The sequence below is a fragment of the Bombus pascuorum genome, chromosome 1 (genome assembly GCF_905332965.1).
Source record: "Bombus pascuorum chromosome 1, iyBomPasc1.1, whole genome shotgun sequence".
Classification (NCBI taxonomy): Eukaryota; Metazoa; Arthropoda; class Insecta; order Hymenoptera; family Apidae; genus Bombus; species Bombus pascuorum.
The window spans coordinates 12,432,967-12,446,267 of NC_083488.1; the positions used below are offsets into that span (position 1 = coordinate 12,432,967).

A 13,301-nucleotide genomic window follows, 5' to 3' on the forward strand; every position below is an offset into this window, starting at 1 on the left:
GCGTAACACACAGCGCACGAAAACGTAAATTTCATGACGGTGCGAACCGTTGATTGGTTCCTGGAACTAGCCAGAATTTGCATCTAGCGGAACGTCGATCGGCCATCCTTTGCTGTTGCTGCTGACCGATCGTATGTTTATCATCGTTATATTATCGTATTCCATTCTCGCCAATTTCTTTGTATTATAAAATAGAAAGTAAAATAGAGTGATATTTTTTTATCTCGTAGAATTCGAACAATAAGTAATTCTCGAAGTAACACAGATCTATTTTTCTAAAGTATTTTTTGCTCGGTTACATCCTCATCTCTGTTCATATTTACCTTCTATATCGCTGATAGAAATATATTTTTAACCTACACTGTTTCGACACTGACGAACCCCGACGTCCGAGAGATTCCGTGCGATGAGATTGTTCGACCTATTTCGTATCTCTCACGGCCGACTAAATCAATTTTCCATTTTTATATTTTTAATCAATCTCCGATGATTCCATCGAAGATTCGGCCCTTTTTCATTTGCTCGTCTCACACGACACGCCGTGCAGCCATTTTTATCTTTCCTATCGATACCTTTATCCTCGTAAATCGTCCACAAATAACCATCCTACGTTGGTCGAACAGACGTTGATATCTAACATAAGCACTTACCAGCACTTTACTTTGATAATTCTTACTTACTCTTCGACTGAAATAATAAGAACAATATTTAAAGAAACCCAACAGAGAACAGTTTTCAAACACAGGTATAAGTACAATTTGTTCACCGTCAAGTCGTGAAACTGTTTCTTTACTACATTTTTCCCCATCCACCGTTCAGAATACGATGTTCTGACCGATACGAGCTTGTCGAGGGCAAAAAACGTCCATCGCAAAACGTCGGGCGAATATTGCTTCATTAAGCTTTCCTTAGAGCTCGTTCTCGAGACGGTTTGTTTATCGATCACAGGTACAGTGCCGGCTAACTCAACCGGCTAACAATCGTTAGAAAAGATTGACGTCCCTCGACAATTGAGCACGGTTTCCATGAACAGTTTCGTTAGCGCGCTGTCGGTGTGCCTTGGAATATTGCTTTCCGCGTTCATTGGCAGCTTTTAATTAACTTCGCGTACGGAAATGTAATAATACCCAGCGCACTTTAAATAAACTCGATAATCGACTGACATGAGCGAAAGCGGCAAGACGGCTGGGTTGCGTCATGGCTCAGTTACATTGCACCGAGCTACTTGCTTGAGTGCGTTCTAGAACAGCAACGAACTAGCCGCTAATTGCTGGAAATTTTCGGTTCAAGCTGAACTGGGTAGCCTTGGCTGCGGCGCAATTAATCATTTAGGAATCTTCGTTAATCCATTCTCAGCAAAATAAAGCTAATTTTGAACAAACAGAATTTAGGTGTCGAAAATATTAATAAAATATATTAGAGTTGCTCGAAAAATTCGTAACTAAATTTAAAAATATTTGAAGACAATGTATTTGTATGAATTTCATATTTTATTGAATTTCGATTATTTCCTATCATGTAGCTTTACTTTTTCAGAAAAAAAAACTATTCTTTTTTAGTAATAAACTCCTTCAAATAGTTATTGAATATTTCTAACAATGAAATCTTTTTAATTAATCAGTTACAACTTCTATTCTTGAACTAAAAATAATGTTTACTTCAAACTTAGTATTCAAATATTTAACACAAGTTTGTGATGAATAATCCTCTTCTAATTCCATTAAATATACTTATTCATTGTTTAAAAGGCTACAAACTTCTCAAACAGTTCAGCATTTCTTTTTGCAATAGAATAGAAAACTGCTTTACTAAATAGGTTTAATTATTACAGATAAAATTTATTAAGGATTAATACGAAATAGATGACTTCGCGTTTATATTATAATTGAAAGAAAATATTATGAATTTGTTAGGATTTAAACGCAGTTGCAAAAATTGAACGAATGCAAATTTTATAACTGGCTGAATAAAGCAAAACGGATTGTTAGCAAACAATTATATGGCAATATCGAAAATACTCATCAATTGAAATTATCAGTCGAATACACACGTTTTATTTTACTGATCACGCTGCAATGCGCTCTGTTGTGCTTTCAGTGAGAAACTTGGTGAGAAACAAAGCAAAAGATCAATAGTTCTTTTTCATACTCTTGTAAATTGAAACGAACACCAATGTTACCGAACACATTTGCAGAGTCAATTATTTTCTATAGATGCGATTATTCTTTGTGGCGTTGCATCAATATAAATTTCATCCATTAAACATTTCATATCTATTCTTATTTTATTCGGATCTAGTCATAAAAACAATTTAATTTTACAAGTATACATGTTTCTTAAACTAGAAAAGCTTCTTTAGCTTGTACGCAGCTGGAAAAGTGTTTCTATCGTAAAGCTAAATAGTTTACAACTTAAAAGATAAACCTCAAAGAACTTTTATGCATAATATTTATGTAAATATCTTTTTACGTTTTTTACTCTGCACATAATACAACACATAAAACATTGTCATACTCTCCACGTCCAATCAAATTACCGTGAATAATGTTAACGAGATTTGGCAGGTAGCTACAGCACCACGATCGCTGTACATTCGCACAACATCCGCTACCGAAACTTCTGAGAACGCCTGGAGGACCTTCACAATTAGTGAATTCAGCTTCTCGAATGCACCTAGCTCCGAAATAAAAAAAAGAAACCGCTTGTCTCGTTAAGGTAACGCGCAAGGGCCGGAAGTTTGATTAGTCGGCAGTCGGTACAGGCAGAATATTAGCGAACTTAGCCGAGGAACTTGTTCATTAGTGGATCATCCAAGTGTGTGTGTATGTGTGTTAGAGAAAGAGAGAGAGAGAGAGAGAGAGAGCATAATGAACACTAGAGAGGGAGAGTTGGACGCCTTGGTAAATCCACGTTGTAATCTGACGGTTAGATCGGGCCGCCGATTGAAACTGCCAGCAACAGCCGAACAGTTCCAAGCCGCCGTGGTTTCAGAAGGGTCTGGCCTGCAACTAATATACGCGCGTGTAATTAGTTGTGTCGCGCTCGATAGTGTGCTTCGTGGCTGATTTGTTGTTGGTTATGGTAATTTTATTGGCCCACCGCGACCCTTGGGGCTGTGCTTGGATATCACGCGTTCATTTCTATGGCTAGGTACGTTCCTGTGAGCCGTATTTCCGCCACGTTGCCGCCAAATTAGTGATAGACGGCGGAAATTCTGTAATGCGTAAATTAGTGACTTGAAACATACAGAGTTGTCACTGCTTCGACCTCATTAACGAATGATTTTTCGATTTGATGGAACTGAGAGAACGAAGATTGCTGTTTAGGAATTTGTAAATAGCGACGTTTCGGCTGACATCAGTTTCTTTTGTAGTTATAGTATTAAGCTCCACGGGTGTTTCATTGCGCATCGCTCGACAACAAAGTCCTTTTACGTTACCATTAAAAAAGTTAGAAGGGTTTACGTAAATTAAGCTTGTTTCTAAGAAAGCTGTTTCCTAAGACTTTGTCTGGTAATGCACTGAAAATTAATGAGAAAACAGAAACTGTACTTACCTAGTATCTTGTTACTTCGTTGACTGGTAATAAATTTCTTCTTTTATTATATAAACTCCTCTTTCTACTTTCCTAATTACAATTTACAAGTTGTTTAAGTTGATATATCGAGTTGAACATACAAACACATACTTAAAGTAATTATGAAAGGAATGAGAAATATAGCAAGGCGAATGAAAAGTGGAGACTAGTTTTAGAAAAACATTTACATATTTATATATATAAAATATAATACAATTTGTTACAGTGTAGATGATAGTGTAGCGTTTAGACGTTAATATCCAGTGTAAATTAGGTATAAATCTAAGAGCGGTCTGGAAGGATAGGGACGCCCGGTAACGCGTACGATCCGTGCGTGAGCGCGGGTGTCATTAGGCGCGGACACACGCGCGCACACACTGCGGGGGAGTACAAGATCAACATGTTACATGTAAATTATAAAGATACAAGATACTATTTAGCTAGCTATCTGAATTCGAGTGTGTAGGTGCCTATGAAGAGTCCGGGACGTAATTTAAATCTAAAAACTATATATACAGGGTACCTATGTACACGCACACGCTATTCGCTCGATTCCTTTTTTCCCCGTCCACTCGTTTGCTTTTTCTCGCACGATCACTGTGTCCCAATATCTAGCTAATGGGTCACAGGCATCGGTCAACGATGGTCGCTAATCTTTTCTACATACAGTACATACATTTCCCGATTTCCTGGCTCCGCCGAGTTTTCGTTCAACCTCTAATCTCCTCCCACTCCGAAAAGCCACTTTTCATACGTTTCTTCTATCTCGTCGCTTCTCTTAATAATTATCTCTCTTATCGCTCCATTCTCTTGTCAATTTTATTGACTTGGCTCAAATTTGTTTATGTCTCAAGTTTGAATCGGCGAGTAATCGGTAAATGCTTCACCAATCGTACCGATTCTCCATTCAGGTACTGCACGTTACTTCCTCGTTGTTCCATTATATAATCATTCACTAGTATATACGTCGTAGACGTTTGTAATTTACTGTTAGGAAAAAGTTACAATGGAACGGTAACCTTTGTAGTAGTTTTTCTTATCGAAATCTCGATGGAAGCCAGGAATCTCGGCGTGATAACGAACCAGCTAACGTACATACGATGCAAGATCATTGAATATAAATGCGTAATATCGTTCCCTATTTATCTAACATAATTATCCCAGCATAAATGACATTTACTTGTGACACTTTGCTTGATTGTTCTGGTCATATCACCGGCAGTTCCTATCAGCCCCTCCCAACACGCAACACCCTTAAAACATCCTGACGACGGCGACGCCTGCGACAACGGCGTCAGCAAACGGCCACTGAGACTGAAGCCAGCGCGTCGACATCGTAGCACGGAAGAAGTCTCGAAACGACTTCCTCTCCTCGCCTCTCGCGCGGCGCGATTATAACAAGTTCTTTCGGCGGTGATAAATCATCGCTTATCCCGTAGCGGATCGTACATTCCGTACACGCAGCGAAGAATTCGAGGAAGGGAAAGTAGCGATCCTTTCTATCGAATGTTTCTCAAATTGTTCCATCTCTCAATACGTGTTTACTATCTTGCTTCTATCCTTCAATCGTCGATCAATTGCATCACCGTCGTACTGTTTCGTCAATGTTTTAACATCATCGACAAGTCTCGAACGACTTGTTCTGTTTTCATTTCTGTGTACGTAGGTCTGCGTGTCGTATGGATATTTTTAAACGTGTAAATATTGTACGTGCTGACTCGATGGTTCCATGTTATAAGCGTTTACAAACAAAAAGAGAGGGACAATAATAACAGAAAGACGGAGTACAACTTCGAATTGGAACGCTGACATTAGCGAAGCGACGATTGGCAGTATCACGGCAGTATACTCGTCGGCAGTATACAGCAGTATGATCGGAAAGGAATGGACCTTCAGCGCTTAAAAGTAACGTTTTTTTTTTTTCCTCGAGGATGAAGGTAATAATCGCTCGACTGCCCTACGATCTCTACACACACAGATCTCCTATGACATTTACGAATTATCGTAGTATTAAATTGTAAAACGTGGCTACGCGCTTATTATTTTTACCGATTAGTCCGACTACGTAGTGAGGTTTTTTTTTTAATATTTCTACACTAGGGAAAGAAAGAGAGAGAGAGAGATTTATCATCGACAATCGGTCGTCGTAAGTCGTGGGAGATCGGTACTAAAAGACATCGACAGAACAAACGAGAGATTTTAATAGACGACCGAGAGACAGATGTGAGAACGAAAAACAACCGACACACAAGGAAACCGAAACCGCGACATTTCGCTCGTGTGATTTTCTGGAAAAAGAGGAACGCGCCTACGAAGCTTTTCGCTTCTCGTGTCTCCGACTGTGAAACCTGCGTTCTCCCCCGATGCAAATAGAATTGAGGAAAAGCGCGCGCATTAAGGGACTCTTGACTACAAAGATATCGATCGCGGTGCTCCGGCGTAAGTCCTCTACTTGCACGCCATCGTACATGTTATTCCTTGCTTCCCCCCTTCTCTCTTTCTCCTTTCCCAATAATTAAAGTGGTGCTTCGAAGACTTAATCGACTGAACGAGTGTCAAATGAGGGTACATTGTAACAGGTCAAGAATTGGATCAATTTAAAGTAACTACGCGAAATAGATTGGATTTAATTCTGTATCGAAAAAAAGAAACAATTCTATTGTCTAACTCTTGTTGGTGATTTCAAAATGTTAATAGCAATTGGTAATTCCCGACCGATATTCGTACATCTGTATCGATATTTGTAAATTTTTCCCTCGTATGTTCTTTCATTTAAACATGATCATGATAAATTGTTCTTTAAAATAATTCTTTTATTGTCTCAAATGTTACATTGTTCGATAAGTCGAATAAAACATTCCAGTAATAGTTTCGATAATAGATCGTTATTTGAATCATCAATTCATAAGTCTGAATCAGCTATGAAAGCTGTTAATTAATTACAAACGCTCGACGAGACAATCATTATCGATTGCCTACCAAGGAGTCAAAGCACCGCTTTAAAGCGTGGCGTCGTCAAGAAACGGAAGCACGTGTCTTCCGTTGGTGGAATCGATCACGTAGAGATCGATGCAACACCGCGTGTGCCATTCGTAGTGACAAGTGTCCCCCAGCGAGCGGTGGAGAACGCATCAAGAAACTTAACGTACGCTTCCCGACCGTCGCGCTTCGCGAACATGTGGCGCGCGGAATATATAAAAACGCATATATATCTAACGCGTGGAAACGCGGGAGAAACAGAGTGTCAACGCGACAAGTAAACTTCTTCTCTATACAATTAAATAAAAAATAAATAATCTCCGGCACGAACAGCCAGCTGAACAACGAGAGCTACACTTAAGGAACTGTACAGAATATTACAAAGGAAATGGTACAAACGTTGGTCAAGTGACACATAACGAGGCTAAAATAATTCCACGATACAATGAAAAACGTTGCAAACCTGGTTTGTTAGTCCCGAGTGCGAATCGACCAACGTTTATATGGTCTCCGCTAAAAAACGTATCTATTCGTATAAATCTAATAGTAACAGAATATACAGACTCCGGCGGGAACCAAGCGATTCTCGATGAGATTACTCTTTGAAAAATCTAGAAAGCTGCGCCTGAAAGCTACTTCTTTAGAAATTTTCTCTTCGTCAAGACCACCCGAATGCGTTCAATTCGCTTGGTTCTCAGCCTGCTAAATAAACAGCCAACAATATAAATTCTTTCGAGTCTAGAAGCTTCAAAATAATTCCGCACAATAGACAGGATTTCAATTTCCTCGTGGATATCTTTCGTTCGAGAACTGCTAAAGGAGAGAATCGGTTAGTAAATATTCGCGATTTACACTATGTTGCTTTTATCTTGAGACGACGAGTCGAGTTCGAAAACGCAGCCCGTTGTTTGTAAAAATGGACTAGAAAACTTGTATCATATTTTTACTCTTTCTCGTTCAATCGCGTTGTTACGTATTTATTATTATCAACCAAAGGAACGTAGGCTAAGATCGATTAACGTTATACACGTATGTAAGTTCATATTCACGTACGACCGATCCTAAAATTATTGTATTATATTTTACGCAACATATTATACGTTGGATCGTGTATGACAGACAGGGCTATAGTGGAAAGTAACGAAATAGAGGAGCAACGAGTAACTTTGTCGCTCACGATTTCGATTCACGATTCATCCGTATTCATGTTGTTCCTTTTATCTGATTGTGTCAAAGGGCGAGAGATCCATCCGTTTTGACGCAAGCGCCGACTATGTTAACGTTACGACGGAAACGCAATTCTTTGCAGGATTTCAAGGGACTTCCTTTGATCGTATCAGCCTTTACCCGCGCCATGTTCAAGCGAAATATTTCGCGACTAACCGAATGAAATCGAATTAAATTCTGAATCGATTACTTGCGAATGAACCTAAAAGCTTGCTTTTATGCCGGCGTCGATACGGATCGATACCTCGTAGATACAGAGGTATTTATACGTTTAGCTCTTTACACACAATGTCATTTGTGCAATATTTTGAAAAAGAAATTAGATGGTGAAAACTGAGAAACGACGAGTGATCGAAGTCGAAAGATATCCAACGATGGTCCTGCGCGAGTATGCGATTCGTTATAACAATATAGTTGCACGAGCAGAGATCGCGAAAAGGGAGGTTGATCCTTGAATGAGGACACCGTAGATCCTACTCTTCGATGGACGTTCATTAGGGGAAAATATATTTGGCAATCTTCAATAGATCGTCTCGTGTCGACAACATCCATTATTCGTTCCGTGCGCGGTCACGACTCAAAACCATCAAAAATATTTCTCTTTCCCACGTCGATCGAGGTAATCCATCCAGCTGATCCATCGATCAACTCTTCCTCGATGTGTTTCGTGAAACGAATCGCCTCCGTAAGAAAAATAGCGATCGTTCGGTAGTAGGACAAACCGGATAGACGTGGAAACGAACGCGAAAGGGAACCCCGGCATCTACCGCCATCCTCACTCAACGACCAATCAACGACGAATATAGTTGTTTAGTTTAAGTGACGCGTCAGAGGATACACGCCGGTACGTACTTACATATGCATCTCCTCCCCGATCCAGCGCGATCAACAAGAAGATAAAACAGCCGTCCTAGATAAACGAAATCGATCGGTCGGTCGATCAGCATGTAGACGACCAACCAGTGTTCACCTGAACATACCGCCAACGATAGCCAACACAATGGTTAATATTAAGACCATCGGTGGTACCGATCTAGTCGAGGAACTTCCGCCAGTTGGTCCGTCACTGCTGCGGGACACTTTGCTGCGCACCAATTGTCCACGTTCGACGGCGTTTGTCTCGTCACTGTCAGGATCCACGGGAGCACCAATATCCTCGTCTTCACTCAGCAGCATCGACAACTTATTTCTGAGAGGTTTCTTCGAGCAGGGCAAGTTAATCTCCTCGTACGGCCTCAAAATCCTAGGATAGTGGACTTCCAAGTTCTCCGTGCCCGGCAGTACACCCTTGTTCGTCCAGCAGAGAGGTTTGAAGGTGCCTCCTCGAGTAGCTTCTCGGAAACTTTGAAAACTGGTTTCCCAGTCGTAGCTAAGCAAACGTTCCTCCAATGTCATGCCGGATAACTTTTGCGGTTCTTGAATCTTTACCGGGCTGGAACCTCTGTAACAAGAAAGAATGATACGTGATGGTTTGTCACGGCTTGACTCGATTCCACGTCCTACAGGGACGAAGTTTCAGAAGTCCCGAGGACGACTTTGCTCCCGTGACCCGCATCGTGAAAGCGCGCTCGTTTGCCGGAACAAAGCTTGTTGCAAGTCTTTGTGTATGGCTTGAAGAAAACAGGAACGCGATTACGTGTGCCTCTCTCTTTCTTGACCAGGAAATTTTAGTCAATGTCCTGGGATTGAACTAGATTTCAAACGGATAAGACAGAAAATAGGAGTTCAGATCGTTGGTTATGGTCGTCTACACAATGATAATAAGTTGATCGTTTAGGTATTTAGGCTAATTAGTTTGATGGCCCGGTAATGATCGCATTGTTGGTAACAGGTGTATGGTTTTGAAGTAGGAGCGTTGTTTGCCTGCCTGTGGTCGATACAGCAATTTGGTCGCGATGTCACGCAAAGATGACAATGATCTCTGTCGGAGTTAACGATCCAACTAGCGACGACCTGCCGATATTAGTGGTAGTAATAACAGTAATTTAACTACGGTATTCAATGTAGCCAGAGTGTGTTTAGTGAAACAGGACGCTTGTTACATTAAGGTTCGTGACACGTCGCAGGAAGCGTCTTCGTGACACACGTAACATTACGTAATGCAATAAACGATGCGTCTGGCGCAATATAACCGACGCTCGTTGAACTAACGACAGGTCGTGCGGTCGTGACGCACGGGCCATCGCCGTCCCTAATTGCCAATTTAAAGTAATCAGAGTAAAAGGAGCGAACGTCTGGTCATTGCTTTGTGTGTAGAGGCATACGTCGTGATCATTAACGTGGTATCAAACCTGCCGCGTAAATTAATCTCAAACGGTCTTTGAACTTTCGATATAAAAAAAAAAAAAAAAAAAAAAAAAGAAAGAAAAATGAAACAACCGACGAACCGACAGTCGTGATTATTTCGCGAAATTCAAGTCAACCTAACTGTTTCGTTTGTTTCATAGCGGACAGTTTGGCAAAATGAACGAACAAGAGAGATCTCATCGAAATTATTGTCGATATTCAAACACGAACAGAAAACGTTACGACAAATACTCACTGCATCAGCTTTTGGATTCCCAAACTCTGCAGAACCGTCGGTAATGAAGGCAGAGAGTAGCAAAGCGACAGCTCGATGCGAGGATAATAAAGCGTGGATACCAAACAAGTTTCTTCCCTCGTCGACAATCCACCTAGCGTGATTGCTTGTCTGGATTTAGATGAATATGTACATTCGGCTATTAAATGATCACCCTGTAACAAAAACACACATCCACCTATGATTACCCTATATGCTTCGCTAATACCAAATAAAGAAGTACACAACTTTTCCACAGTTATACGCTTCATTTTCCTATCACTTCCAGAAGAATTTTATCATATCGATTCCTTGGATCGTTATTTAAATCGCTGCGAAAGAAACATCGTGCAGAGAAACAAACGCTCACCGGATAGACCCTGACGGGCTTCTGCAGCTTCCGATACTCCTGATAGCTAGGATCGTAATTGGTGTCAGACGCAATGGGTGGCAACTCCTCGCCAGACCTTATCTGACGCAATCGGACCTTCCTGCCCAGCTGATGAGTATGCATAATGACAGCGAATATGTTGATGCCGCTGTTGGGTATGGTGTGTCCGGTACAATCCGAGATGCAATGACCTTCGGAGATAACGTCTGGCTGGCCGGGTGGTATGATATGCCTCCAGTTCGGGTCGATGCCGACGCTTAGAATTCCGGCATCGTGGGTGCGCAGCTTGTCCGTGTAATGCAAACGCAGGCCAGAGCTGTCGCTGATGAATGCATCCATCTGCGGGTTCGTATAGTGTGTTTCTAGCATGTAGTAGCGCGGTCCTGTGTGCGGATCGAGCGCATAACCGGCCTCCGGTGGATAATTGAAGCCCTGCGAGAAAAACCGTGACGAACGTTCGATTATACGCTGGCTAGGAACGTGTCTGACGTTTCGAGAATCGGGAGCGTCAGATTTATGGACTATGGTCGAAGGTTCATGGGGTGGCTTGTGTCAGGGATAAATGGTTCTTTTCAGTTTTTATTACTGTGATTTACGATAAATATTTGCGTGAAGAATTTTTAAAGGCAACGCAAAGGTACCTATGTACGTGTGCTGTTGAGGGAATTTTCATTATAGATTGTGTTATTTATTATGGATTTAGTTTCATGTATAATATGTTTAGTGTGTGGTGTAGTTTAAAGTAAAGCAAGCACAGGTGCTTAATTATATGTATAAATCATATTTGAAATATAATCGAGATTTGAATCAGTGAGGCGGGTAATTGCACCGAGGTAAATCATTGTCCACAAATGTTAATCGGGCGTCATCCTGGGACAAGCGTAAGAGACACACTGGTAGAACACAGAGAGTATCGCGGTAATTCTGGGTTTTGTGTAATGCATACCAATGCGGAGAGCGAGAGAGCGTCGCGAACTCGTTTCTTCGTGGTCGCGCTGGTAACACGAATACCCTGAGAAGATGCGACTGATCGCGGAACAGCCGGTAATCTCACACGCGACATCGTGTCATGATTTAATTGCTCGTACATGCGAAAGCACTGTCATCCATATAAAATAATTTAAAAAGAAAGAAGAGACTTCTCTCTCTCTCTCTCTCTCTCTCTCTCTCTCTCTGACCCTTGGACGGGTACAATTAAACCTGCTATGCTAAGTGTCTTTTTAAACAATATTTCAACATCAGAGTTACATTGTCCGATACCATGGTTCGAATCGATTTAGCAATTTGCATTTAATTTCTCTTTTAAGAATCGCTTGAATCGAAACGAATCCAATTTTTCACTTTCTAATTCGAACGAAATTATATCTCTAACCGATATCCGTGTTGGATGGGAAATTTATTTAATTCTTCATTTACATTTAAATGTGTCACGTAACATACCTCAGAACCCAGGCTCCAAATAGCCGCGATTGTGTTACACTCAAGAGACGGCTGATTGGGCTCGTAGCAAACACTGCCGGACGTCTTCGCGGCGGACTCCAATAGCGCCTGATCTCTACGACACTCGTACAAAGTCATGTGATGCAGGTAATCGTGACTTCCGGGTTGTATCACCGGCTCGTACTGAAAAAGGAAGAGTCCATGCGCGCTCAGTTCAACACCTGTCAGATAAGAAGAAGGAAGAAAGCGGGAGAGAGGAAAAAAAAAGAACGGCTCGCGCCGCTGACTTGGAAGAACTTAATTCATCGCGTACATACCAGCGTTTACGAATGGATGAAAAGTTATCTTCGATAAATCAAGGATCTTTTCAACGAATCGACGTGTGCCTTTGAATCGGTATGAATCGCGCGTCAGAAACTTTAAGCACGTGTTGCCTATTGACGAACGTATGCTATACCTCGATGAAGGCTAACTTTCACATAGAACGGTCGTTCTCGCGACTTCGTTAGACGAGAATCGCAACATAATCGCATTACGTGACGTAGTCGCCAACGATTCACATAGAAATTTTGTTCCAATGTTACGTATTACAACTACTAGGAAATATCGTGTTACCCGTCCATTTCTGTTTTATTCCGTTTTCCCAATCAATAATCGAGTTAGATCCGAGCACCTCGTGTCACTCCGCTGCTTCATGCGCAGGATTAACATTAGCGCGGTGATGAAATGTATCATAACGATAAATATAATACCTATATATGTACATAGATATGATGTCCAAATTCGAATAAGATCAGAAAATACTTTTCGCTGGTGCGTTTTACTGATGGAAAACAAGTCGCGGTTACTCGATTTTACAGGTCGACTGTCACACGTCCTCGTCGATCGGTCGTTTAGAAATAGATACATCAAAACCACGAAGCGTTATCGGAATTTTCGAACATCACGATTGGAAATAGAGATCAAACTCGACGAATGATTTCGCGCGAATGACAGACCTCTCGAACTGTGTAAAGATACTTTGCCGTATACGCGTGAAAGCAACGCGATGACGTGTTCGTAAAAGAGAAGGATTCGCGTTGTATCTGCCGGAAGCGCGATTTATACGGTTTCATCAGTCGTTCGTTC

The 13,301-nt window shown here is 41.2% G+C and overlaps 1 protein-coding gene across 1 annotated transcript in view; it reads right to left on the reverse strand.

The window, feature by feature from the left end:
* Positions 1–3,746: 3,746 nt before the first annotated feature.
* The window catches only part of LOC132905178 (MOXD1 homolog 2), a 172,693-nt gene continuing 163,138 nt past the window's right edge, over positions 3,747–13,301 (reverse strand). The window contains exons 6-9 of the mRNA XM_060956209.1: positions 12,174–12,356; positions 10,713–11,165; positions 10,325–10,518; positions 3,747–9,223 (exon numbers count right to left, since the gene is read on the reverse strand). Of these exons, the coding sequence (XP_060812192.1) occupies positions 8,749–9,223; positions 10,325–10,518; positions 10,713–11,165; positions 12,174–12,356 (1,305 nt within the window). The 3' untranslated portion in view covers positions 3,747–8,748. The remainder of the gene's footprint in view (positions 9,224–10,324; positions 10,519–10,712; positions 11,166–12,173; positions 12,357–13,301) is intronic.